This window comes from Crocodylus siamensis, chromosome 6 (genome assembly GCF_052110815.1).
Source record: "Crocodylus siamensis isolate JL-2025a chromosome 6, ASM5211081v1, whole genome shotgun sequence".
In the NCBI taxonomy this organism is placed as follows: domain Eukaryota; kingdom Metazoa; phylum Chordata; order Crocodylia; family Crocodylidae; genus Crocodylus; species Crocodylus siamensis.
The window spans coordinates 6542754-6570364 of NC_143400.1; the positions used below are offsets into that span (position 1 = coordinate 6542754).

The 27611-nt window shown below is 62.8% G+C and overlaps 1 protein-coding gene across 3 annotated transcripts in view; it reads left to right on the forward strand.

The window, feature by feature from the left end:
* Window positions 1-27611, forward strand: part of LRP1 (LDL receptor related protein 1) — a 78719-nt gene that overhangs the window by 36075 nt on the left and 15033 nt on the right. For 2 of the 3 annotated variants that reach the window (XM_090055880.1, XM_090055882.1), the window contains 48 exons: window positions 346-582; window positions 724-904; window positions 1011-1233; window positions 1594-1783; window positions 1877-2002; window positions 2899-3039; window positions 3206-3331; window positions 3461-3577; window positions 3750-3830; window positions 4473-4523; window positions 6322-6489; window positions 7122-7304; window positions 7411-7611; window positions 7986-8231; window positions 9161-9358; window positions 9714-9918; window positions 10216-10380; window positions 10806-11050; window positions 11423-11554; window positions 11965-12192; window positions 12780-12954; window positions 14327-14421; window positions 14613-14762; window positions 14853-14993; window positions 15257-15385; window positions 15888-16019; window positions 16299-16433; window positions 16515-16644; window positions 16816-16942; window positions 17051-17202; window positions 17338-17462; window positions 18456-18827; window positions 19436-19625; window positions 19792-19996; window positions 20086-20278; window positions 20598-20723; window positions 20810-20938; window positions 21186-21305; window positions 21737-21850; window positions 22872-23021; window positions 23153-23275; window positions 23504-23620; window positions 23798-23926; window positions 24152-24274; window positions 24445-24585; window positions 25109-25296; window positions 26150-26333; window positions 27289-27374. In XM_090055880.1, coding sequence (XP_089912006.1) covers window positions 346-582; window positions 724-904; window positions 1011-1233; window positions 1594-1783; window positions 1877-2002; window positions 2899-3039; window positions 3206-3331; window positions 3461-3577; window positions 3750-3830; window positions 4473-4523; window positions 6322-6489; window positions 7122-7304; window positions 7411-7611; window positions 7986-8231; window positions 9161-9358; window positions 9714-9918; window positions 10216-10380; window positions 10806-11050; window positions 11423-11554; window positions 11965-12192; window positions 12780-12954; window positions 14327-14421; window positions 14613-14762; window positions 14853-14993; window positions 15257-15385; window positions 15888-16019; window positions 16299-16433; window positions 16515-16644; window positions 16816-16942; window positions 17051-17202; window positions 17338-17462; window positions 18456-18827; window positions 19436-19625; window positions 19792-19996; window positions 20086-20278; window positions 20598-20723; window positions 20810-20938; window positions 21186-21305; window positions 21737-21850; window positions 22872-23021; window positions 23153-23275; window positions 23504-23620; window positions 23798-23926; window positions 24152-24274; window positions 24445-24585; window positions 25109-25296; window positions 26150-26333; window positions 27289-27374 — 7625 coding nt within the window. The remainder of the gene's footprint in view (window positions 1-345; window positions 583-723; window positions 905-1010; window positions 1234-1593; window positions 1784-1876; window positions 2003-2898; window positions 3040-3205; window positions 3332-3460; window positions 3578-3749; window positions 3831-4472; window positions 4524-6321; window positions 6490-7121; window positions 7305-7410; window positions 7612-7985; window positions 8232-9160; window positions 9359-9713; window positions 9919-10215; window positions 10381-10805; window positions 11051-11422; window positions 11555-11964; window positions 12193-12779; window positions 12955-14326; window positions 14422-14612; window positions 14763-14852; window positions 14994-15256; window positions 15386-15887; window positions 16020-16298; window positions 16434-16514; window positions 16645-16815; window positions 16943-17050; window positions 17203-17337; window positions 17463-18455; window positions 18828-19435; window positions 19626-19791; window positions 19997-20085; window positions 20279-20597; window positions 20724-20809; window positions 20939-21185; window positions 21306-21736; window positions 21851-22871; window positions 23022-23152; window positions 23276-23503; window positions 23621-23797; window positions 23927-24151; window positions 24275-24444; window positions 24586-25108; window positions 25297-26149; window positions 26334-27288; window positions 27375-27611) is intronic. The other variant, XM_090055881.1, reaches the window with a different exon arrangement.

The window sequence follows — 27611 nt, forward strand, 5'->3', positions numbered from 1 at the left end:
AATGGGGATGCAGCAGGATTTGCTGACTGGGGGTTTTGCTGGGACCACAGGGCACGGGGCCAGGCTCAGGCGTGGCCACCTGGCTATAGCACTCCAGCACCGGGGCTGGCTCTGGCCTGCACGAGCTGGGAGGTCCCTGGAGCCAGGCCAATCTGGCAGCAGCAGAGAGGGTCCTTGCCCCTCTGGGTGCCCTGTGGTACCAAGATGCACCAACCCTGGGAGTCAGAGGTCGGGGGGCTTGGTACACTGATTGTTCCCTCAGCCCCGACCTTGCTAAGCTGCTCCTGGGGCCAGACCAGGTGGGACGAAGGGGGCTGCAAGCTGACCCCCACTCCCCACCCCCAGAGCCAGAGCATGAGCTGTTCCTGGTCTACGGGAAGGGCCGGCCAGGCATCATCCGGGGCATGGACATGAGTGCCAAGGTGCCCGATGAGCACATGATCCCCATTGAGAACCTCATGAACCCCCGGGCCCTGGACTTCCACGGTGAGAACGGCTTCATCTACTTTGCCGACACCACCAGCTACCTTATCGGGCGCCAGAAGATCGACGGCACTGAGCGCGAGACCATCCTGAAGGACGGTGCGGCTGGCGGGGGGCAGCTGGGTCTGGGGCCTGGGGTCAGATCCTGCCTGAGCCTCAAGGAGAGGCGACTGCTGGAAGTGGTGCGGGTTCCAGGCCCAGGCCCTTCTCACAAGCCAGCCCCTCCCTCCCCCCCCACAGGCATCCACAATGTGGAGGGCATTGCCGTGGACTGGATGGGCAACAACCTGTACTGGACAGATGACGGCCCCAAGAAAACCATCAGCGTGGCCCGGCTGGAGAAGGCGGCTCAGACCCGCAAGACGCTCATCGAGGGCAAGATGACCCACCCCCGCGCCATTGTGGTGGACCCCCTCAACGGGTAGGAGCAGGGGGTGGGGGGTCCTGTTCTTCCCCTGCATAGGTGGCACTGCTGGGGGGGGTGTCTTTGGATGGGCCCCGTGACTTAGGGCTCGGTCACCCTCCAGGTGGATGTACTGGACAGACTGGGAAGAGGACCCCAAGGACAGCAAGCGGGGCAAGATCGAGCGGGCCTGGATGGACGGCTCCAACCGCAACGTCTTCATCACCTCCAAGACCATCCTGTGGCCGAACGGCCTGAGCCTCGACATCCCCGGCAAGATCCTCTACTGGGTGGACGCCTTCTATGACCGCATCGAGATGGTCTACCTCAACGGCACCGAGCGCAAGGCGAGCCCGGGGCCCGCTACTTGCCTCCTCTCCGCTCCCCTCCAGCCCCTGCGCAGCCTCGGATCAAGCCTCCTGCCCCATGCTGGGTCCAGGCATCTCCTACCCTGCCGTGGCCTTGGTCACGTCACCTAGTGCTGGGGTTTCTACTCGCCTGTGCCCAGCTCCTGCAGGCAGGGAGGAGGGGGCAGCTGCTCCCCCCAGGCCCTCTCCAGGCCCCCACGGCCGAGACTCCAGTGCATGCAGTCACCCCAGGGCTCCTCTCCTCCTGCCCTCCACCCTGCTCCCAGCCCAGTCTGGGGGTGCTCCCTGGGCCCATGCCCCCCGAGCCCGCCCCGAGCTGCTGTCTCCCCCCCGATACAGATCGTGTACGAGGGGCCAGAGCTGAACCACGCATTCGGGCTGTGTCACTACAGCACCTTCCTCTTCTGGACCGAGTACCGCAGCGGCAGCATCTACCGCCTGGACCAGGCCAGCAAGGCCGTGAGCCTGCTGCGCAATGAGCGCCCACCCATCTTCGAGATCCGCATGTACGACGCGCAGCAGCAGCAAGGTGCCCGGGGATGGGGGGCGCGGTGCAGTAGCGGGGAGGTGGGGGGGTCAGGGAGCCGTGCCCCCCGTGCTCACCCCTGCTCCCTGGCCGCAGTGGGCTCCAACAGCTGCCGTGTGAACAATGGGGGCTGCAGCAGCCTGTGCCTGGCAGTGCCACGGGGCCGGCACTGCGCCTGCGCTGAGGACCAGATCCTGGGGACCGACACGGTCACCTGCCAAGGTAGGTGTTTTGGCTGTCTTGTGCCTCAGTTCCCCCCCTCCCCCGCTTCGCTGTGTGTGGATCCCAGTGTGGAGCCAGGACTCCTGGGTTCTGCCCAGCTCTGGGCCCTGCTCAGCCCTGGGTCCGCTGCCCTGATGCGTCTCCCCTGGGTCGGCACATGCAGACCTGCCCCTCCCCCCACCCAACCATGTTGCTGGTTCCCCGACACCTGGGGTCTTGCATCCCCCTGAAGGCTGGGACCCTGGGCTGGGTGTGAGCATCGTGCACTCGCCTTGCACAGGCGTGACACGTGCCTGCGTTCAGAACCCAGGCATCCGGGACATACCCACACTCAGAACCCAGACATTTGGGGGACACACTCATGACACACATAGAACCCAGGTGTCCAGGATGCTCATGCACACACACACACACACATATGTCCAGGACACACACAGACTCCTAACATACCCACGCACACAGCCCAGGCGAGCACGCACCCGTATGCAGAACCCGTGTCTGGGATACATTCACACACACAATCCAGGCACCTGGGGGATGCACACACACAGAGCCCAGGTGGGCACACGCACACCAACACACTGCTGGCATCTGGGGGACATGCACATGCCCACACACAGAACCCACGTGTCCAAGATACATACACATGCATACACAGAATCCAGGTGCCTGGCGGATGTGCACACACCCACAACCCAGGCATCCAGGACACACATGCTCACACACAGAACCCAGATATCTGACACACACACATGCACACACACCTGCAGAACCCAGGCATCTGGGACATGGACAGAGAACAGGTGTCCAGGACCCGCACGTGCAGACCCCAGGCCTCCCTGCCCCACGCCCGGGTTGCTCCGTTGGTGCTCAGCCCATGCTCTTGCCCCGTGCAGCCAACCCATCCTACGTGCCACCGCCCCAGTGCCAGCCGGGCGAGTTCGCCTGCAAGAACAGCCGCTGCATCCAGGAACGCTGGAAGTGCGATGGTGACAACGACTGCCTGGACAACAGCGATGAGGCCCCTGAGCTCTGCCGTGCGTAGCTGCTGGGGTGGGGTGGGGGGTTGCTGTTCTGGGCTCTGCGCTTCAGTTTTCCCCATCTGCAGCATGGGACTAATTCCTCTGGGAATTCTTCTGGGTTGTGGGCCTGATTGTGGGGGGAGCTCAGGCCTCTGGGTCCTTGTCCCCGTCCCCCCACCAGACCAGCACACCTGCCCCTCTGACCGCTTCAAGTGCGAGAACAACCGGTGCATCCCCAACCGCTGGCTCTGCGACGGTGACAACGACTGTGGCAACAATGAGGATGAGTCCAACTCTACCTGCTCTGGTGAGGGCCCCCCTGTGCGTGTGTCCTGGACGCCTGTGTTCTGCATGTGCATGTTCTCCAGCTTGATCCTGGGGGCCTAGGCCTGGTGGGGGGGCTCACCCCACTTATGTCTTGCCCCCACCCCCACAGCTCGCACCTGCCCCCCGAACCAGTTCTCCTGTGCCAGTGGCCGCTGCATCCCCATCTCCTGGACCTGCGACCTGGACGATGACTGTGGTGACCGATCTGATGAGTCGGCCTCCTGCGGTGAGCGGCAGGCGGGGGCTTGAGCGGGGTGCAGTAAGGAGCCTTGCATGGGGGCAGGGACTGAGACCTGGGGTTGTAAAGGGGCGTGTGGGGCAGGGAACAAGGCCCCTGGGGTGGCAGAGTCCCTTGGAGCTGGGGGCTTGGCACTGAGGCTTTCCCTGTGCCCCCTCAGCCTACCCCACCTGCTTCCCGCTGACCCAGTTCACCTGCAACAACGGGCGGTGCATCAACATCAACTGGCGCTGTGACAACGGTGAGTGCCCCTGCTGCACACGTGCCTGCATGCATGCCCACGCGGCCGGCCCAGGGCCAGATCAGAAGCAGGGAGATGTTGCCCTGGGGGTCAGGAGGGCAGGGGCTTTTGGGGTAAGAGTCAGGGGAGAGGATTTGCTGCACATACCCCCCTCCCTGAGCTAATTTGCAAACAAATGTTCAAAGTTAACGAGCAGGGGGCATTTTTGTGCCCTGGGGGCCCAGGAGAGATGAGCTCCCCTATCCTGGGTGGCTTGGGGGGGTGGGAGCAGCTTTGGAGGTTGTTGGTTTTGGCGGGGAGAGGTCTGCACATGCTCAGTCCAAAGGGGATGTAGAGATTGGGGACCAAAGCTGGAAACCCCTCGCAGCTGCCCACATCCTGCCCCCCACATCTGTAGCCAGGGACATGCATGTAGCCTCGTGGCTGCCCCCCGACCCCAGGGAGTGGGGAACAGGCTCCGTCTGCTGCTTCTGATCTCTGGCCCAAGCCGCCCCCCGCCCGTGTCCATCTCGTGTCCGTGTCCATGTGCTGTCCGTGTCATGTGTGTGGCTGCCCTGCCGGCGGCGCCGTGTGCTCGTGCGTGTCTGTGCTGTGTCCTCACGTGTCCCCTTCCCCGTCTCTTGGCTGGTTTCTGTGTTTCAGAGAAGGATTGTGGGGATGGCTCTGACGAAAAGAACTGTCCAAAGTCTGCCGGTTAGTGCATAGATCACCATGTGCCCCCCACCCCCTAAACGGGCCGGCCTGGTGCTGCCATGCTCCCCTGGGCCTGCGTGGCCGCCCACTGGCAATGGCACTTACCTTGCCTCACTGCTCTGTGCTCAGGGATGTTTGCCCCCCTCCCTCTGGGCCCGGCTGCCCTCCTTGGGACGCCCTTGCTCCCGGGGGGTGGTGGTGTTGGTGGTCAGGCATGATGGTGGGTCCACGGCCAGTGCCGGCATCTCGGCGCAGCCCGTGGCTCCTGCCTGCTGGGCACAGAGGAGATGAGGGGAGGCAGGGCCTGAGGTAGCTGGTGTTGGGCCTGGTCCAAGGAATAGTGACGCACAGGTACACGTGTGCATGCATATGTGCGCACACACACCCCAGACATCCAGGACGCACATACAAACATACATGTGGGTGCCCACACATACAATCAAACACCCACACACCCACACCTCCAGGCATCTAGGACACACATGCACGCACACTGAACTCAATCAGTTGGGACAGATTTGCACACACACACAAACACATGGACCCCATGTGTCCAAGACATACGCACAGAACCCAGGTATCTGGGACACACACGGATACATACACCCCCCAGACGTCCAGGACATGCACACATTGAACCCAAGCATCTGGGATGCACGCACACCCACAGACGCAACCCATGTGTCAGGACATGTACATGCACAGAACCCGGGTATCCCCCCCAGGTGTTTGGGGAATGCACACACACACACACCCAGGACACCCCTCCCCCCCTCAAAAAACAAAACAAAACAAAACACGCACAGAATCCAAAGCATCCCACACGAACACACAACTTGGTCATTTGGGACACATATGTACACACAAACACACACATACACACACAACCCAAGCATTTGGAGGACATGCACACAGAACCCAGGCATCTGAGATGCACGCCCACACACACACAACCAGGCAGGCATCCAGGACACATTCACCCAACCCATGTGTCCAGGACATACCCACACACACAGAACCCAGGCATCCCGTGCACACACATCCCCCTCCCTTGCCGTAGCAGTGCTGTGAGGTCAGGGGAAGTCCAGGCCAGGGCCAGGGTCCATCAGGCTGTGGGGTGCACTCGACTTTAGCTGGTGGGGGTAAAGCACCCTCTTCCAAAGCACCATCCCGCCAGCACCCCAGGGCCAACCCCTGGCTTTGGGCATTTCGGGGACCCTGTCCCCCTGCCTGGCACACGTGTGATCCTGGAACATGTACATGTGAACCCTCCTATCGCTGGGGAGCACTGGCGATACTTTCTATTCCAGGGGGGAGGATTATGAGGAATGTTATGGTAGCAGCAGCTCTGCAGGGACGTTACAGGGATCAGGCCCCTACCCCAACCCAGGAGGGGAAACTGAGGCAGGAGCTGCCATTGCCAGTGCTCCCGGGCCGAGCCACTCTGCAATTGGCCAGATCCAACCCCCCCAGTCTGGACCCTTCTTGCAGAGGGTCCTCTCCAGTTCCGCTCCCTGCAACCGGGCAGAGGAGCCCCCCTTCCTGCCCCCACCCCATGGTACATGAGATGATCTATGCAGTTTCTGTGTTTCTGCCTGCTGTGCTGGCAGGGGGGGAGAGGGGAGGGAGGGGGTGGCTTGGGGAGTGGGCATGGGGGGGGCAGGGGCTGAAATTTGGGGGTGGGGGGCAGCTCGGAGGCCCCCTGCTCAGGCTGTGGGGCACATGCAGCCTGGCTTGGCCTGACCCTGCCCAGTCCTGGGAGCCCCACTGTGCCCACTGACCCTCCTCGCGCCCACAGACAACGACTGTGGGGACAACAGCGACGAGGCCGGCTGCAGCCACTCCTGCTCCAGCAACCAGTTCAAGTGCAACAGCGGGCGCTGCATCCCTGTGCATTGGACCTGCGACGGGGACAATGACTGCGGCGACTACAGTGATGAGACCCATGCCAACTGCACCAACCAGGGTGTGCCTCCCCCCCACGCCCCCTGGCCCCCAAAAATGGGGGGAGAAGGGGCCGGGTCTGGACCTGGCCTGGTTCAGGGGGTGCAATGAGTTGCCTGGGGCTCAGCACAGCTTTGGGGGGGAGTTGGAGAGGCGCTTGGCTGGGGGTTGTAGGGCAGGCCAGGGCTTTGGGGTCCTCACCCCCCCCTGCAAAGCTCCTGGATATTGAGGGAAGAGGGCTGTGGGGCTGAGCCCAGCCTGGCTCTGGGGGTGCAGTGAGTTAGCTGGGACTCAGCTCAGCTTTTGGTGGGGCAGGGAGGGGCTGGCTAGGGGTTGTGGGGCAGGCCAGGGCTTGGGGAGTGTCCCCAGGGTGAAGCCCCCTCCTCAACCTTTCTGCAAAGCTCCTGGGCATTGAGGGAGGGGGTTCCGGGGCTGAGCCCGGCCCGTCTGAGCTGGGGCAGTGTTGGGGTGCAATGAGTTATCCAGGGCTCAGCACAGGGTGGGGGTGAGGGCCCTGGCCATGTGGGACTCACATCACATGGATGGAGCAGGGCAGCGGCAGCAAGGACCCCCCCCTCCGGTGCTGCAGAGATCTGGGGGGTCCTGGGATGCCCCTTGCCTGGGGTGTCCCTATAACATCCCTGCCCCCTCCAGCCACACGCCCGCCCGGAGGCTGCCACACGGACGAGTTCCAGTGCCGCCTGGACGGGCTGTGCATCCCCATGCGCTGGCGCTGTGATGGCGACACCGACTGCATGGACTCGTCGGATGAGAAGAACTGTGAGGGTGTCACCCACGTCTGCGACCCCAATGTGAAGTTCGGCTGCAAGGACTCAGGTATTGCTAGGGTTGGGGGTGGGTGGTCTGGCACCAGGGCTGGGGGCTCTCCTGGGAGGGGCAGGAGGGGTGTCCATGTTCCCCTGTGACCTGCCACCCCCCACAGCCCGCTGCATCAGCAAGGCATGGGTGTGCGACGGGGACAGCGACTGCGAGGACAACTCGGACGAGGAGAGCTGTGAGGCGCTGGCGTGCAAGCCGCCCGCACACGCGTGTGCCAATGCCAGTACTGTCTGCCTGCCCCCCGAGAAGCTGTGCGATGGCACTGACGACTGCGCCGACGGCTCTGACGAGGGCGAGCTCTGCGGTGAGCCGCACCGGATGCCTGGTTTCCTCTTTGAGGGGACTGGACACCTGGGTTCTCTTCTGAGGGCGACTGGGCTGGAGCGGTGGGAAGGGGCTGGGGAACGGGGCAGGGAAGCAGGGGAGGGTCTGGACGCAGGACTCCTGGGTTCTTTTCCCAGCTCTGGCAGGGGACCGGGGTCTCATCCCAGGACTCCCGGGGTCTCTCCCGGGTGCGGGGGGAGCTGTGATTAGAGCAGGTGGGTCTCAGCGCCCAGAAGCTTGGGTACTGTGCCCAGACCAGGAAGGAAGAGGCATTTCATGGCAGAGGCTGGGGGGCACCTGGGTCCTTCCCCACTGTCCCAGGGATGTGAACAGGTGCTCTGCCCCCCCATGCAGACCAGTGCTCCCTGAACAACGGCAGCTGCAGCCACAACTGCACAGTAGCGCCAGGCGAGGGCATTGTGTGCTCCTGCCCACTGGGCATGGAGCTGGGCACCGACAACCGCACCTGCCAGATCCAGAGCTACTGTGCCAAGCACCTCAAGTGCAGCCAGAAGTGCGAGCAGGACAAGTTCAACGTCAAGTGCTCCTGCTACGAGGGCTGGATGCTGGAGCCTGACGGCGAAAGCTGCCGCAGCCTGGGTATGTGCAGCGCCGGGCACCCAGCACTGGGCCAGGCCACACCCAGCTGGTGCCCAGAGTCGCACAGGCCTGGGAGCTGCGTGTGTGCAAAGGACAGGGTGCATGTGCACAGTGCGTATGCAGAGCACTGGATGTGCTTACGCCAGGCAGCAAGGCCACGTGTGCTTTAGCGGGGGCACCTGGGACTGTCCCACCCCCCATTGCAGGGTTACTCAGGGTTGCACTGCCCTGCGCGGGGCCTTCTCCAGCTCCAGGACGGCTCCTTTGTCCTTCCCCTGTCCTGTTCCCTCCCCCGCAACCCGGGGTGATGGGGGGGTGGGGGGGGCTCTTTCCTGGCACCTGCCTGCCCTGGCAGTGGCTTCGTTCCAAGCGAATGCTAAGCAGGGTATTCGCATCGGCCTTGCGCCCTGCTTCTTGCCTCCAGGGGGTGGGGGCTGTGCCCCTCTGGGGGCAGCTGGGGCCAGTCCTGCAGTGGGTCTTGGCCGGCCTAGGGCGGGGGGACCAAGCCTGTCCCCTGCCAAGGGCACAGCCCCCCCGCCTGTGCGGGAGCTGCTCCCGGCTGCTGTTGGCAGGCGCGGGTGGCACAAGAAAGGTCTCTCTGTTCCCAGCGCCCGGGAAGGACTGGCAAGGGGTGGTGGGTGGCCCGGGCTGGGGAGGTTCTTCCTACCGAGAGCAGCTGGGGGTGCAGGGGGAGGTCAGGGCCCGTGGCCTTGCTGTAGAGACAAGGGGGGTTGAATGGGAGTCATGTGAGGAGGGGGCTGCAGGCTGGAAGTGAGGGGCACCGGCGGGGGAGGGGGCCCAAAGCAAGGCTGACTGTAACCTCCCTGCTCTGCCCCCACGGGTTGGGCCCAAAGTCCCCATTGTGCTGCTGGCCCATCCCTCCAGCCCCTTCGGACCACCTCCCCATGACCTCCCGTCTCCCCCAACAGACCCCTTCAAGCCCTTCATCATCTTCTCCAACCGCCACGAGATCCGCCGCATCGACCTGCACAAGGGCGACTACAGCGTGCTGGTGCCCGGCCTGCGCAATACCATCGCCCTCGACTTCCACCTCAACCAGAGTTCACTGTACTGGACCGACGTGGTGGAGGACAAGATCTACCGGGGCAAACTGCTGGAGAATGGGGGTGCGTTGCCCCAGGGCCCCCCATTGCTGGGACGTCCCGGGCACGGGGCAGGCTGGGGGGACTGGATGCATATAATGAGCCCCCCGGCTGCACCGCCGGCTCATTCAGCCCCATATAATGATACCTTTCTGCTCCCGGCGGCCGCTCATTATGTAGGCGTTAATTAGCATTCCCCGGCGCGCCCCTAATGGTAATTACAGCCCAGCAGCTGCGAGCGCACAAAGCCCAGCCTAACACGATTACTGCTGCCGGCACCTCCGCGGTTCGGGGGTCCCATACTGCAGTGCAGGGAGACGGGGTGGGCCGGGGTGGAGCGGAGCCCCTCGGGGTGCTGACAGCCCAGTCCCCCCCACAGCACTGACCAGTTTTGAGGTGGTGATCCAGTATGGGCTGGCAACGCCCGAGGGGCTGGCGGTGGACTGGATCGCCGGCAACATCTACTGGGTGGAGAGCAACCTGGACCAGATCGAGGTGGCCAAGCTGGACGGCACCATGCGCACCACGCTGCTGGCTGGCGACATCGAGCACCCCCGCGCCATCGCCCTTGACCCCCGCTACGGGTGGGCCAAGCCCCTGACACCCCCCACCCCCACCCCCAGCCTGCCCCAGCAGTGATGCTGGGCCTGGGACCTGGGACCATGGCAACAGGGAGGGAGGGATACGGTCTGCACAGCTACCACTGCTGTACCACTGTCTTCCTGGGCGCCCCCTGGCCCCCTCCCCATGGGAGAGATGGTGTGACCTCTGCTCTTTCATCTCCAATCTCTGTGCCTACGCCCCCGCCTGCCAGGATCCAGTTGTGGGGAGAGGTGGAGGGTGGTATGTGATCTCTGACCTCGGTGTCCTCTGATCCCCAGGATCCTGTTCTGGACGGACTGGGATGCCAGCCTGCCGCGCATTGAGGCAGCTTCCATGAGCGGCGCAGGCCGGCGCACCATCCATAAGGAGACGGGCTCGGGGGGGTGGCCTAACGGCCTCACCGTTGACTACCTGGAGAAGCGCATCCTCTGGATCGATGCCAGGTACCAGCCCTGACCCCTGGTGCTGCCCCCAACCCTTGCCTCGCCGCCCCCCCACTCCACCTGGGATCCTCCATGGCTGCTCACCCACCCCGAGGCCCTGGAGCAGGCTCAGCTGGGACCTCCCAGCCCCTGCCTAACCTCTGCCCTGAGCCCTTGTTTGGTCTCGATCCCATTTCCCAGTTCCTGACACCCCCCTGCAGCTCTCGCTGGGTCGCAGGCCCTCCTGGTCCCTCCTCGGCCCCTTGCAGCCATTGCTAGGTCTCAGACCCCCACACCCAGTCCCTGCCGGCCCCCCTCCAAGCCTGGAGAGGTCTCAGACCCCCCAGTCCCTGCCCAGCCCCACACAGCCATTGCCAGGTCTCAGACCTCCCCCGGTCCCTAACAACCCTTCTCCATCCCTGCTGGGTCTCTCGCCCACTCCCCAGGTCTGATGCCATCTACTCAGCGCTGTATGATGGGACGGGGCACATGGAGGTGCTGCGGGGCCACGAGTACCTGTCACACCCATTTGCGGTGACCCTGTACGGCGGTGAGGTCTACTGGACCGACTGGCGCACCAACACCCTGGCCAAGGCCAACAAGTGGACAGGCCACAACGTGACGGTGGTTCAACGCACCAACACACAACCCTTCGACCTGCAGGTCTACCACCCCTCCCGGCAGCCGCTGGGTGAGCATGCACCGCCCGCACTGGGGGGAGGGAGGGCATGGCAGGTGGAGCAGTGCATGCTGGGAGCACCCCTGTTGTGCTTGGAGACCCCTGATACCCCCGAGGGCTCAGACCTGATCCCCCTGCTCAGGCTCCAGTTATGGGCCCTGGTGGGAGTAGGTTGTGGGCCTGGGAATGGGGCCTCAGATGGGAATAGAGGGTGCTGGGCAGGCTGGGGGGTCTCAGATGGGAATGGGGGAGTTAGGAGGTCTATGGGGGGCTCAGATGGGAATAGGGGGTGCTGGGTGGGCTGGGGGATGTCTCAGATGGAAATGAAGGGACAGGAGGGGCCTGGGGCTGGGCCGAGGTCTCACCACTGTGCCCCCATGGCAGCCCCCAACCCATGCGAGGCCAATGGGGGCCGTGGGCCCTGCTCCCACCTCTGCCTCATCAACTACAACCGGACGCTGTCATGTGCCTGCCCCCATCTCATGAAGCTGGACAAGGACACCACCACATGCTACGGTAGCGGGGGGGGTCTGGAGGGCACTGGGGGTGGGGGGTAGCTTCAGCCCTAGGAGCCTGCCAGGACCCTGTGGGACAGAGATGGGGAGGAGGAAGGGGGCTTCGCTAGAGCTGGCTCGACTGGGGAAAGGACCTGGGTATCCAGGTCCCAGCCCCATTGTTCTCGCCCCCTAACTCGCACTGCCTTCCCAGAGAGCCCAGGCATCCAGGCCCCGGCCCCACACCCGATTCCCCTCCTGGAATGGGAGGGAGCCCAGGCGTCCAGGCTCAGCCCACTGGTCTCACCCTCAGCCCCCGCTGCCTGCCCAGTGTCCCGGGACATGGGGGAGCTGAGAATGGAGGTCGGGGCAGGGACACCCCCGGGCCACGGGCCGGGAGTCCCCCTCGCTGACCCCGTGCCGCCCGCACAGAGTTCCGGCAGTTCCTGCTGTACGCGCGGCAGATGGAGATCCGTGGTGTGGACGTGGACAGCCCCTACTACAACTACATCATCTCCTTCACGGTGCCTGACATCGACAACGTCACCGTGGTCGACTACGACGCCCGCGAGCAGCGCATCTACTGGTCTGACGTGCGCACCCAGGCTATCAAGCGTGCCTTCATCAATGGCACTGGTGTCGAGACGGTGGTCTCTGCAGGTGAGTCCCATTGGCCCCTGGGGCCAGCGTGGCCTCTCCTGGCCACAGGGCCTGGTACCACGGCATGGCCTGCCCCACCCTAGGGCCACTGGGTCTGCCACCACTGTGCAGCCTGCCTCCTCCACCATGGTGCCACGGGGCCTGATACCATAGCAGAGTCTGCTCCGCCCTGGGGACTGCCGCCATGGTGTGGCCTGTCCTGTCCGCCCTGGGCCACGGGGCCTGATACCATGGCACGGCCAGCCCATGGCTTCCCTCACCCTGGGGACTGCCGCCATGGTGCAACCTGCCCCCTCCACTGTGGGTCACGGGGCCTAATACCATGGCGCAGGCTATCCCTGGTTCCCTCCGCCCCAGGAGGCCACAGTGCAGCCTGCCCTATCCACCCTGGGCCACAGGGCCTGATACCATGGCCTGGTTTGCACCCAGTTCCTCCCACACCAGGGCCACGGGCCAGTGGCCATGGTGCAGCCTGCCCCCTCCACCATGCGCTGTGATGTCACTGCCCAGGGTTTCCCAGCATGCTCTGCTCCTGGCTGGCGGCTGGGGGGCCCCGCTAATGCATCCCTGCACCCGCTGCCTTGCAGACCTGCCCAACGCCCACGGGCTGTCCGTGGACTGGGTCTCCAGGAACCTCTTCTGGACCAGCTATGACACCAACAAGAAGCAGATCAACGTGGCGCGGCTGGACGGCTCCTTCAAGAATGCTGTCATCCAGGGGTTGGACAAGCCCCACGGCCTAGTGGTCCATCCCCTGCGTGGGTGAGTCCTTGCCAGCCTGGACCTTCGGGCCACAGGGGCAGTGGCTTTGGGCTGCGGGGCTGAGGATGTGCCCATGGGGAGGGGCTGGGCCAGAGGACACCAGCCTGGGTCCATCTGTGCATGTGATTGTGTGTGCAGGAGCATGTGCAAGAGCATGTGCGCAACTCTGGGATTCTGTGTATGCACATGCATACAGCTGTGTGTGATTGTGCGTGCATGAACATGCATACTGCTGATTGCAAGTGCAGGCATACGTGCAAGAATGATTGTGTGTACATGCACACAACTTTGCATGTGCATGCACATGTGCATGGCTGATGGTGTATGTGCACACATGCCAGATTGTGCACACAAGTGTGCACAACTGATTGCATGTGCACATGCATGACTACATATGTGTGCATGTGTGTATAAGTGCACATGTGTGACCAGCTGTGTGTGTATGTGCTCAATCGTGTGGCCTGCACCTGTATATGACAGGGTGTGGGTGGGTGTGATCGTATGTGCATGCCACTGTGTGATTGCGTGGGGGTGCACCCATGCCTGGCTACACACACATGTGCAACCACTTGCACGCGAAAGAGCAAAGTGGGCTGCAGCAGCTCAGGTAGTGCTAGTGTGGGTGTGTGTATACGTGAGAGATGGTGGCAGGGCAGTGTGTGTGGGAGGGGGTGTGCGAATGTGTGCGTGTGCCAGAAACAGGCTGCAGCTCAGTACAGGTGTGTCAGTGCGGGTATGTGCAAGAGACAGGGCTTGCGCTGCTGTATGTGAATGTGTGTCAGTGGGAATGTGAGTGTGCACATGTGAGAGAAACGAGTGCAATCCCATGCACTCATATGCATGCATGCATGTGTGCCTCTGTGGGCACGCATGTGTGAGAGGGAAATGGGTGGTCCTGTGTGTACATGTGTATATCTGCATGTGTGCAAGAAATGGGTGCAGTCCCATGTGCTCATGTGTGTGTGACAGAAATGAGTACAGTCCTATGTGTGCACACGTACGTGTGCAGGTGTGCCTCTGTGCATGTGTGAATAAAATGTGGTCCCGTGTGTGTGTGCACACATGTATGAGAGAAATGACTGTAGTCCTGTTGTGCACATGTGTGTGTGCATATGTGCCTCTGTGTGTGTGTGTGTGTGCACATCCATGCAAGAACTGGGTGGAGCCCCCTGCACATGTGCGGCATGAGGAGGTCAGCAGGCCGTCGCTCCCATGTCACCACACATGTCCAGGCAAGAGGGGGACATGTTGCTGTCCAGCACGCATGCACACACACCCACACGTGTGCCCAGGCTTCCACGCTACCCCCAGTTCAGTGCTCACTGCGAGGGCGCAGCTCAGCCCCCGTTAACCCGGTCCCCACCGCATGCAGGAAGCTGTACTGGACTGATGGTGACAACATCAGCGTGGCCAACATGGATGGCAGCAACCGCAGCCTCCTCTTTACCAACCAGAAGGCGCCTGTCGGTACGGACCCCACCCCGCCAGCCCCTGCCCCCCTCCCGTGGGTGCCCCAGGTCCTGCCTGTCTCCCTGGGGCTGAGTGGGGAGCAGCCACTATCTCGCACCAGGCCCTGCGCAGCCCGTTGGGAGAGTGGCACGCACTGTATTTGCCTCCTGCTCTGTATTTGCTCCCCATAACCACCCCCTGCCTCGCAGGCCTGGCCATCGACTACCCCGAGAGCAAACTGTACTGGATCAGCTCCGGCAATGGCACCATCAACCGCTGCAACCTGGATGGCACCAGCTTGGAGGTCCTGGATGCCATGAAGGGGCAGCTGAGCAAGGCCACGGCCTTGGCCATCATGGGTGAGCACCAGACACGGGTCGGGGGGTGAAGGGGGGTGCTGAGGCTGTGCCCACTCGTGACACATCCCCTGTTTTCCCCTCCCTGGGTAGGCGACAAGCTGTGGTGGGCGGACCAGGCATCGGAGCGCGTGGGCATCTGCAACAAGAAGGACGGGACAGGCGCCGTGGTGCTGAGGAACAGTACCACGCTGGTCATGCATATGAAGGTGTACGATGAGAGTGTGCAGCAGGGTGAGTGGGGGACACTGGGGGAGTACTGGGGGAGGGAGATGGGCCAGTGGGGGGCAGGGGCCCTATTGGCATCCAGAGAGCCTGGAGCTGGGGCATCCAGAGATGATACCCATGGCTTGGGCATCTGGAGAGCCCGGAGCCTGGTGCTGCTGGAGTCCTGGGGCCGGTGCAAGGGTGCAGGGGCTCCAGCAGTGCGGAGGGGGCTCGTGGGGGTGCAGACCCCCTCCCGGCCCCCCTCAGCCTCCTACTGCCCCCGTCTGCAGCCAGCACCAACCCCTGCAGCGTGAACAACGGGGACTGCTCGCAGCTCTGCCTGCCCACGTCGGAGACCACGCGCGCCTGCATGTGCACGGCCGGCTACAGCCTCAAGAGTGGGCAGCAGTCGTGCGAGGGTGAGAGCCCCCCCTGCACCCACTGGGACTCCCCTTCCCTCCCCTCCCCTCCCCTCCCGGCTGGGCTCTTGTGTGAGCACGACCTTGCTGGTGCAGCACTGCTGCCCTCTGCTGGTGCCTGGTGCGACTGCTCACAGTTGCACAGTTGCCGCGTGGCGGGGGTGTGGGGGGGCACCAGTGGGTGTCCTTGGACCTTTGCAAAGTGTTTCCCAGGCCCCTCTGTGATTGGAGTCCAGTGGGGGGCGGTCTGTCCCATGGCAGCATCCATCTGTCTTGCTGCTGCCCACCTGTGATGGAGACATGGCAGGAGCAGCAAGGGGCTGGGGTGTATCATGGAGCAGGGTGTCCTCTTATCACAGGCACCACATGGCTGCCCCTCCTGTGGCCTCGGGGGACGCGTGCCCACTCCTTGGGGTGCTAGCCATGTACGGCCCAGGCATGTGGGGGCCAGAGCCCTGGGCCATGACCCTGGCCCCTGACAGCATCCACACACATGTTGCAGGTGTGGGCTCCTTCCTGCTCTACTCGGTGCACGAGGGCATCCGCGGCATCCCCCTGGACCCCAACGACAAGTCGGACGCGCTGGTGCCTGTGTCCGGGACCTCGTTGGCCGTGGGCATCGACTTCCACGCAGGTGAGAGCACCCCCTTTCGCCAGCTCCCCGTCCAGTGGGGTTCAGCCCAGACACCTGGGCTCTGGTCCTTGCTCTGCCCCGACCCCTGGTGCCATGCCTCAGTTTCCCCCGCTCTAGTGGCATGGTCCGGGCTGGGGGCAGGTGTCAGCCACACCAAGGCGGATTGCTGCTCCCCCCGCCAGCCCCCTTCTCTGCCCCCAGCGCCCTTTTAGCAGCATGTGGGCCTCCCCCAGAGCCCCCATTGGGCCTGGCCTGGCCCCTTACACCCTCCCTCCCCAGAGAATGACACCATCTACTGGGTGGACATGGGGCTCAGCACCATCAGCCGGGCCAAGCGGGACCAGACATGGCGCGAGGACGTGGTGACCAATGGCATTGGGCGCGTGGAAGGCATTGCCGTGGACTGGATCGCAGGTGAGGGCCGGGGGTTGGGGTGGGGTGGGGGTGAGATGTGGCCTGGGAGGGGTTGTCATGGTACCCACTGGTGTCTCGCAGGCAACATCTACTGGACGGACCAGGGCTTTGATGTCATCGAGGTGGCACGACTCAACGGCTCCTTCCGCTATGTGGTCATCTCCCAAGGGCTGGACAAGCCACGGGCCATCACTGTGCACCCAGAGAAGGGGTAAGGCAGCGGTGTGGTGGGGGATGGGACCCGGTTCTCTTCTGGGCATCAGGGGAGGGAGAGCTAAAGCAGGGGCAGGCCAGGGGCTGGGACGACTCCTGGGTTCTCTTCCCAGAGCTGGGGGCTTGGGGCTCGGCGGGGCAGCGGGTGACTCGCGTCCCCTGCCCACAGGTACCTGTTCTGGACGGAGTGGGGGCAGTACCCCCGCATCGAGCGATCGCGCCTGGATGGCTCCGAGCGTGTTGTGCTGGTCAACGTCAGCATCAGCTGGCCCAACGGCATCTCCGTGGACTACGAGGTGGGCCAGGGTGCCTGTGGCGCGTGCATGATGTGGCTGAGGCTGGGGCTGCGCAGCTCGGGGCGAAGGGCATCGGGGTCTCTAACCCCTGCCCCGTGCCCCTGCCAGGATGGGAAACTGTACTGGTGCGATGCCCGGACAGACAAGATCGAGCGGATCGACCTGGAGACGGGCGAGGCCCGGGAGGTTGTGCTGGCCAGCAACAACATGGACATGTTCTCTGTCTCTGTCTTCGAGGATTACATCTACTGGAGTGACCGGTAAGCTTCCCGAGTCCTCCACCCCCAGGGGCTGATGTCCGGGAGGTTCGCAGGACGTGGGGCATGCAGGGGGTGGTCCCAGGGGCACATGGTACACCATACTCAGTGCCCACCTGTGTTCCCCCTCCCCGGCAGGACCCATGCGAACGGCTCCATCAAGAGGGGCAGCAAAGACAATGCCACCGAGTCGGTGTCCCTGCGCACAGGCATCGGTGTCCAGCTCAAGGACATCAAAGTCTTCAACCGGGCCCGGCAGAAGGGTGCGCAGGAGGCCGGCGAGAGGGGGTCCTGGGGCTGGTGCAGGGGGTCCTGGGGCTGGGGCAGGCATGGCAGCCCCCTGAGTAGGGGTCCTCTCCTGTGCCTTGGCACTGGCTGGACGGCAGAGCTCGAGGAGGCATTTGGAACTGCAGATGAGGCAAGCAGTGACCCTCACACGTGCCCTTGTGGGTGCATATGTCACCTGTCACATGTGCATATGTGCACAGCCTGGCTCTTGTGCACATGGAGTTCCCTCACTTCCAGGCAGGGTCTCTCACATGCACACACTCGCTCCCCACGTCCCACGAGTTTCTCACACACGCGTGTGCATGTACTTATGCACCATGTTTCCTACTCACGTGTACAACCCCTGGAGTTTCATGTACAGAAACACACACTCACTCTGTGTTTCGCAGTTACACTGTAGAGCCCTGGAGTTATATGTGCACCGTCTCACAGTCAACCCACTCCCCTCCCCTGCCCCGGCTTCTCTCTCTCTCTCTCTCACACACACACACACACACACACACACACACACACACACACACACACACACACACACACACACACACACACACACACACACACACACACGCCGCATGTCTCACAGTCACACACTCCCTTCCCTGGAGCTTCACCCACCCTCTCACACATGCCCTGTGCCACACACGCACTACAGATCTTGCATGTAGCATTAGACATGGACTCTCACGTGTCTCCCCCGTATCTCCCATGCTCTCTTATGGTCCTGCACACATGGAATCACACACACATGCTCTCACCCCCAGTATCACACTCACCCTCAGTATCACATGCACACTCTCACCCCCAGTATCACATGCACACTGTCACCCCCAGCATCCCATGCACCGCCCCTCACTCACAGCCCAAAGGCCCTGGCTGCTCCCCGGGACCGCTGACACCGCCCGCACTCTCAGCCTATGCCCGGGCCCGGCTCCCTCTCCTGCTCTGATGCCATGCTGCACTCCCCACAGGCACCAACATCTGTGCCCAGAGCAACGGGGGCTGCGAGCAGCTGTGCCTGTTCCGGGGCGGGGGCCGGCGAACATGCGCGTGCGCCCACGGCATGCTGGCCGAGGACGGTGTGAGCTGCCGCGACTATGACGGCTACCTGCTCTACTCGGAGCGCACCATCCTCAAGAGCATACACCTGTCGGACGAGACCAACCTCAACGCGCCCATCAAGCCCTTCGAAGACGCCGAGCACATGAAGAACGTTATCGCATTGGCCTTTGACTACCAGGGTGGGGTGCAGGGTGCCAGCCGCATCTTCTACAGCGACATCCACTTTGGCAACATCCAGCAGATCAACGACGATGGCACCGGGCGCAAGACCATCGTGGAGAGTGAGGGCGCCCATCCCCTCTGCTCCCTGACCTCCGGGGCCTGGGGAGGCCAGGTTTCAGAGAAGTGGGAGTGTTCCTAGTGCTTGCCAGCTCCCTGAATGGCACCTTCCTTGTGCCCAAGGCTCATGCCCATCGTGCAATAGTGTGAGGGAACTTGTGTGGGTTGGGCAGTAGGGAGTGGGGCCCTTGGTCCCTGGGGCTTTGAGACAAGCACGTACTTCCAGCTCCCTGCACAGCACCTTCCTCGTGTCCATGTCTGTCACCAGTTGTGTGACAGTGCAAGGCAGCTCATGAGGAAGGTGCCCAGGACACAGAGGCTGGTGCTTGCTCCCTGCTTCCTGCCTGGTGTCTTTCCCAGTTACCTGCACATGTGCATCATGCTCATTGTGCAAGGTAGTTCACAAGGGCCAGACAGGCTATAGCACTTACACCTTCTGAGGCCAAAGGTCACGGCTGCAAGAGCACGTGGGGGCCCAATTCTGATCTCCGGCTTCCACCAGTGCAGCCGGGAGCAGAATTTGGCTTCTGGGGCATCAGTCTCAGTATGGAGGGGAGGCGCTAGCGGGGTGGCAGGTACCATCGTCTCACCCCTCCCCTCTGCCCCCCAGACGTGGGCTCAGTGGAGGGGCTGGCTTACCACCGGGGCTGGGACACGCTCTACTGGACCAGCTACACCACGTCCACCATCACGCGGCACACAGTGGACCAGAGCCGCGTGGGCGCCTTCGAGCGCGAGACTGTCATCACCATGTCGAGTGACGACCACCCCCGTGCCTTCGTGCTGGATGAGTGCCAGAAGTAAGTGGGGCGGCGGGGGGTGCCACAGCCAGGCCCCAGCTCCTGGCCACACAGCTGGTGGGACAAACCCTTCCTGGGTGCTGGAGATGCCTTTGGGGAGAAGAAGGGCCCCCGCTGTCCTGGCAGAGGTTGGCTCAGCCCCGTGTTCCCCCCCCCACACATCCAGCCTGATGTTTTGGACCAACTGGAATGAGCAGCACCCTAGCATCATGCGGGCCACACTGGGAGGCGCCAACGTCCTCATCATCATCGACCAGGACATCCGCACACCCAATGGGCTGGCCATCGACCACCAGGCTGAGAAGCTCTACTTCTCTGATGCCACGCTGGACAAGATTGAGCGCTGCGAGTACGATGGCTCCCACCGCTATGTGAGTCATGGGGTGCGGGGGGCTGGGACTCAGGGGTTGCCCCCTCCTCCAGCCCGTGGTGCTGATGGTGCTGTGGGGCACTGGGGCAGGTGATCCTGAAGTCAGAGCCGGTGCACCCGTTTGGCCTGGCCGTGTACAGCGACTACATCTTCTGGACGGACTGGGTGCGCCGTGCCGTGCAGCGCGCCAACAAGCACATGGGCTCCGACATGCGGCTGCTGCGTGTCGACATCCCCCAGCAGCCCATGGGCATCATTGCCGTGGCCAACGACACCAACAGCTGTGAGTCTGGGCATGCGGGGGCACCCTCACCCCTGACCCCTCTCCTGTCTCCCTGCATGGTAGGGATATACCCCTGCCCATCTGCCCTCAGTGCTGCCCCTTGTAGGTGCAGGGGGTCTTGCCCCACCAACCCCCTCCTGGCCCTGGTGGCTCTGCCACCTGCCCCCCCAGCCTGTGTCACTTCTCTCCCCGACTGTCTCCAAGGGTGGGGGGCTCAGGGGTGAGTATGAGGGTGTGGGGGCCTCGATGGGAGTGTGTCCCAGGCCTGGAGGGATGCTGGACATCCCCTGGCCACATACATACCCTGCACCCCCTCCAGGTGAGCTGTCCCCATGCCGTGTGAACAACGGGGGCTGCCAGGACCTGTGCCTCCTCACACCCCGGGGGCAAGTGAACTGCTCATGCCGTGGCGATCGGGTGCTACAGGACGACCTCACGTGCAAAGGTGAGTGCAGGGGAGGGAGCGCATGGGAGCTTGGGGCTGGGCTGGGGCTGGTGGCTGACACCTGGTGCTTGGTGCCTCCGTTGCAGCTCCCAACTCCACTTGCAACGCGCACGAGGAGTTCGAGTGTGGCAATGGCGACTGCATTGACTTTGCGCTCACCTGCGACAGCGTTGCCCACTGCAAGGACAAGTCGGATGAGAAGCAGTCCTACTGCAGTAAGGCCCTGCCTGGACTCGGGGGTCCCATCCTGCTCTGGGGGTGCAGCCAGGAGGGATCTGCAAGTCCAGATTCCCGGGTTCCAACTTAGCTCGGGGGGAGGGGTGGGGGCAATGCAGCAGGAGGGGCTGCTTAACCTGAGCTATTCCCCCCTACCTCACAGACACTCATAGGGGGGTTGGGAGGCCCGTGGACCCTGAAACCCTCCCCACACCTCCTACAAGTGCCCCTCCTCCACCCCTGCAGGCAGCCGCAAGTGCAGGAAGGGCTACCTGCACTGCATGAACGGGCGCTGCGTGGCCTCGCGTGACTGGTGCAATGGAGTCGACAACTGTGGTGACAACTCTGATGAAGTCCCATGCAACAGTGAGTGCCTCCTGCTCCCCGCCAGGCAGGCCGTGGTGGCCCCGCACCATGGGCATGGAGCCTCCATGGTGCCTGGGCAGGCCTCCATCTCAGCCACATGACAGGAGCAAAGCATCCTGCTTCCTGCTGCTAATGCCATAGATCCCACATGCAAATATATCCCCTCGGGTGGGGTGTCCACATATGTGCACACCCGGGCTTGCATGAGGATGTCTTGTGTGCAGATGTGTACATACATGTGCCCTGAAGCAGGCGAAGGGCATGGCCCTGGGTTAGTGTGTGTGCATCTGCGCATGAGTGTGCAGGGGGTCATGGCACGTGTGTGCCTGGCCGTGGTGCATTGTCCCCAGGGCAGCATGCATGCACATGTGAGCACGTGTGTGTGAGTGAAGAGCTCACAGCACTGGTCTCTGCTACCCCCTGTCCTCCAGAGACCAGTTGCGCTGCCACGGAGTTCCGGTGCCGTGACGGGAGATGCATCGGGAACTCGAGCCGCTGCAACCAGATCATCGACTGTGAGGATGCATCCGACGAGATGAACTGCAGTGAGTGCGCACCCGAACTCCTGTGACCCCCCAGCCCATGCCTTGCGCCTCCATGTGGGCCTGATGTGGCTGCTGCTGTGTGGTGGGGACGTGGACACTTGAGAGGGGGCTGCAGGGCACCCCTGGCCGGCAGGAGGTGCAGGGCAGGCAGAGCCAGGGGCTGGATGTGACCCCAGGAGGGTACAGGAACGGGTCCTGGAGTGGTGGGAGTGGGAAAGGAGTGGGGGGCCTGTGCATTGTAGGGGATGGGAGTTTTGGAGGTGCTGTTAGTTCGTGTGTAATGCATGTGGGGCACACTTGCACTCCATGCATGATGTGTGTGCGCTGTCTGTCATGTCTGAGTTGTGTGTGTTTTGTGTACATGCATGTGAATTCCACAAGTGTGCATATGCATTCTGTGTGCACCTGCGTATGCACTCCATGTGGACATGCTCCATGCACATGCACTGTGCAGGCGATGCATGAGCTCTGTTATGCATGTGCACTCCATATAGGCATGCTCTGTCTGAGGTGTGCATGCACTGTGTGGGCGATGCGTGGGCTCTGTATGTGATGTGTCTATTCTGTGTGTGTGTGTGCACAGTCCATGTGGGCGTGCGCCACCTGTGGTACACATGTGCTGTGCAGGTGATGCATGGGCTCTGCGTGATGCGCACCACTCTGCGACGTGCGTGTGCTCCATGCACAACATGTGTGCTCTCCATCTGCAGTGCCTGTGAGCTGTGTGTGCGCTCTATGTGCATATGTATAAATTCCATGTGTGTGTATTTGCTTTTTGTGTATGTGCGCTCCCCATGCATGTGTGGATGGTGCTTTTGTGCATGTGCCCCATGTGCAAGCGTGCGTGCTCCCTGCACAATACATGGGTGGTCCGTGCCTGATCTGCACTGCTCTGGGAGGCTTGTGTGCTCTGTGCATGGTGTGCGGGGGTTGTGTACAATGTGCGTGTGACGTGTGCATGTGCCCAGGGCCCCAGCAGGCCCCACCCTTCACACTGGGCCCCGGGGCTGGTTCCATGCAGCCGCCACCGACTGCAGCAGCTACTTTAAGCTGGGGGTGAAGGGCATGACGTTCCAGCAGTGTGAGCACACGTCACTGTGCTACGCCCCGACCTGGGTCTGTGACGGCGCCAATGACTGCGGTGACTACTCCGATGAGCGCAATTGCCCTGGTACGAGGGGGGTATTGCCAGCCTGGGGGGCTCAGGCTGCCGGGGGGGCGGGGCAGGCAAAGCTGTGCATGCAAGGGACCATGGGGGAGGGGTGCTCCTTCCTATGACATCACTTGCCCCCCTCCCCCCAGGCATGCGGAAGCCCAAATGCCCGGCCAACTACTTTGCTTGCCCCAGCGGGCGCTGCATCCCCATGTCCTGGACCTGCGACAAGGAGGACGACTGCGAGAACGGCGAGGACGAGACCCACTGCAGTGAGCTGCGCTGGGCATTGTGGGAAGGGCATGGAGGACGGGGGGGTGGGGGGAGATGAAGCAGGGCATTGTGGAAAGGGCTTGGAGGACCCTTGCAGTGCCTGGAGTTGGGGCAGCAAGGGGCATCATGAGAAGTTGGGGGTAGGGGGTCTTTGATCTCTGGAAGGTGGGAGCCTGGGGGACCCTGGCCCAACCTGGCACGGCCCTAATGCCTTCTCCCCCCCGCAGACAAGTTCTGCTACCCCGTGCAGTTTGAGTGCAAGAACCACCGCTGCATCTCTAAGCTGTGGGTGTGCGACGGCGCCGACGACTGCGGGGACGGCTCCGACGAGGGCACCCACTGCCGTGAGCGCTGCCGGAGCGGGTGGAGGGGCCTGATGCCTGGGTTCTCCTCCTAGGCCCAGGAGGGGAGCAGGGCGCAGCGGTTAGAGCCGCACGGGGGGGCGGCGAGGACACCTGGCCTGGGAGGAGGCGTGGGCCTAGTAGTGGGAGCAGGCGCTGACCTCTGCCCCCTGACCCCAGGCCTGACGACCTGCAGTGCTGGGTCCTTCCAGTGCCCGGGCACCTACGTGTGCGTGCCTGAGCGCTGGCTCTGTGACGGCGACAAGGACTGCGCTGATGGTGCCGACGAGACCCTTGCTGCCGGCTGCCGTGAGTGCAAGGGCGGCAGGAGTGGGGGGGCTCTACCCACCAGTCATGGGACCCCTGGGTTCTGCTGCAGGAGGTGGGGGCTGGGCTCTCAGGGGACTGCCAGGACACCTGGGTCCTTTTCTGCGTGGCCTCGGACGAGCCCTGCCATACCTGTTTCCCTCAGCAAGTCAAGGGGGGCAAGGGGGGCTGTGTGGTGCTGATGACCCACGGTGTCCCCCCCCCCAGTGTACAACAACACGTGCGACGAGCGGGAGTTCATGTGTGCCAACCGGCAGTGCATCCCCAAGCACTTTGTGTGCGACCACGACCACGACTGCAGTGACGGCTCTGACGAGTCCCTGGAGTGCGGTAGGTCCCGTGGCACCCAAAGCAGCACCCGTGGGACCATGAGACCCTCAAGCAAGGGGGGGCTCCAGGCGGGTGCTGTGGGAAGGGGGGCACTGGGGAGCCATGCCTGCTGCCCCAGAGGCTCTGCGGGTGTGAGGGGAGCTCCGGGCCTGACTGTTCCCCACCCCCAGAGTACCCGACGTGCGGCCCCCACGAGTTCCGCTGCGCCAACGGGCGCTGCCTGAGCAACGCACAGTGGGAGTGCGACGGCGAGTTCGACTGCCACGACCACTCAGACGAGGCACCCAAGAACCTGCGCTGCACCAGCTCCGGTGCGTGCCAGCCTGGGGGCTGTGGGGGAGGCACTGGTGCCCATGCTGGCTGCCAGGGGGCAGCACTCACTGTACACGTGTGTGCACATGCACACAGCTTCTCACTCTCCTGGCTCCGCATGCTCGCTCCAACCACCAGGCAGCGGCACACATGGCCTCTTCTCTCACACACGCGTGCATGCGCACGGCTTTGCATGTTGCAGCCACCAGAGGGCAGCAAATGTGCGTGCACACAAACACATACCTACACACATATGGCCTCACGTGCACTTATCTGCACATGCAGAGCCTGACACGCATGTGCCTGTGCATACGCACACGTACACTCATGTGCATACAGCCTCACATACAGATGCATGCACACACAACTTCACATGCACACACACATGCATGCGTGCACACACATGGCCTCACATGCTCCAGGCCCCGCCTGCCTGGGGCACAGGCCAGCTGCCACAGGGGGGCTGTGAGGGCTGACATCAGGGCGCCTCCAGTGATGCCCCCCACCATGGCCTCATTGCAGAGAGCAAGTGCAACGACTCGTTCTTCCTGTGCAAGACGGGGACCTGCGTGCCCGAGGCGCTGCTGTGCGATGGCCGTGCTGATTGTGCTGACGGCTCCGACGAGCTCAATTGCTTCATCAATGAGTGCCTCAATCGTAAGCTCAGCGGCTGCTCCCAGGACTGTGAGGACCTGCGCATCGGCTACAAGGTTGGCCCGGCTGAGAGCATGGGGGATATGCACATGCGTGTACACATACACATGGCCTGGCATGCTCCCAGCCTTCCCATGCCAGTTATATGTGCATGCACATACACAGCCTGGCATGCTCCTGGCTCTGCCTGTACCAGCTATATGCACACATGTGTGCGTGCACACACACACACAACCTCACATGCTCCGCTTTACCCATGCCAGCCACCAGGGGCAGCACATACGTGTGTGCACATGCGCACACACAGTCATGCACAAGCTTCCAGCCCTGCCTACACCAGCCACCAGGGGGCAGCATGTGTGGTGGGGTTTGCATACTTCTGGCCCTGCCCACACCAGCCACCAGGGGGCAGCAGATGCACACATATTTGCATGGGGGTACACTCACACACATACGGCCTTGCACTCTCCCACTCCTGCCCACATTAGCCACCAGGCGCCAGCATACACACGTGCACATGCACACACACACAAACACAGCTTGACACTCCTGGCCCTGCTCATGCCAGTCCCCAGGGGGCAGCACATCCTGGAGCAGCTGGAGGGGGGGAGCGGGTGCAGAGCTGTGCCTTGCAGCCCCCCAGCAGAGTCACGCAGCCCATGGCACACTGCACGCGCGTGTGCTCACACGACCCAGGCCTCCTCCCACCAGTGTTGCGTGCTCCCATGCCCAGTCTGTGCCAGGCGGCATAGACTGGTGCACGCAGTCCCATGCAATGTGTCCAGGGCACTGCTCATGCATGCTTGCTGCTGGGCACTGTGCATGCGCTCATGGGTGCACAGTGGGGTGGTGCGGGGGGGCTTTGCATGAGGGCCGGCATGGCACGCCCTGACCCTGCAACCCCCACAGTGCCGGTGCCGCCCCGGGTTCCGGCTGAAGGACGACGGGAAGACGTGTGTGGATGTGGACGAGTGCTCCACCACCTATCCCTGCAGCCAGATCTGCATCAACACGCTGGGCAGCTACAAGTGCCTGTGCCGCCAGGGCTACCGCCTGCGGCCCGACAACCCCACCAGCTGCAAAGCCGTGTCCGGTGAGCCTGTGTGTGGGCGCCTGGAGGCCTGTGTGCACATGCATCTGTGGGCATGCATGCCTCTGTGTGCACAGGAAGGCAGTGCGTGTGCTTCTGAGTGTGTGTATGCCTATACATAAATGTATGTGCACATGTGTGTGCATGCCTGTTTGCCTGTGTCTGCATAGGTAGGCATGTGTGTGTGTATACCTGTGTGGGCATGTTTAGGCATGAATGTAAATGTGTGTGCGTGTGCGTACAGGTGTGTGTGTGCACACAGGCAGTGCATGTGCCTGTGTGTGTATGCTTGTGCAGGCACATGTTGGCTTGCGTGTGCAAGTGTGTAGGCATGCATGTACATGGTAGGCATTGTGTTTGTGTGTGTGCGTGCCTGTGCGGGCACATGTAGGCATGGATGTGCACATAAGTTTGCATGCATGTTTGCCTGTGTGTGCATAGGTAGGCAGGCGTGTTCACATGTGTGTATGCCCATGTGGGAGGGGTGCACCTGTGCAGGCATATGCAGGCATATATGCATGCCTGTGTCCACAGGTAGGCATGCATGTGCACAAGGGTGTATGTATGCGTGGGTGCACCTAGGTAGGTATGTGCAGGCATGTATGTAAATATGTGTATGTATGAATGCATGCACATATGTGCCTGCTTGTGTGTGCATGCACAAGTGTGTGTTCACATGCACATGTATGTCCACATGTACGCCTGTGTGTGCACAGGTGAATATGCACAGTTGTGGTGGGATGCCCAGAGTGGATGCTGTGTTTGGGCCCGATGCCCTTGGGCTCCATAGGCCCCATTCAGAGGGTACTGAGCTCCTTGCCCTGCTCGTGTTTGGGTTGTGGGGGAGGAATCCTGCTGCCCCTGCGCTCCGCAGAGGCCACAAACAGGCACGCGTGCATACGTGCATGTCCTGGTGGGGGTGTGATTTGACCCAGCTGACCCAGGCATCCCCTCGCAGGTGATGAGCCCTTCCTCATCTTTGCCAACCGCTACTACCTGCGCAAGCTCAACCTGGATGGCTCCAACTACACGCTGCTCAAGCAGGTGGGCCTGGATTCTTGGGTTCCCTTCACCACTGCAGATGGGGGTGGGGAGGGGGGCGGTCTTGCACATAGCAGCTGAGGCCTGGACTCCTGGGTTCTCACCCCAGCACCGCAGCTGGCCTCAGCATGCCCCTGGGGGGTGCCTTGCTCCCCAGCCAGGCCCCCGATTTCCCCCTGCACCCCCAGCAGCCCTGGGAGTCGGGGAGGTGCTGGGCCATAATGCATCCACCCTGGGGGG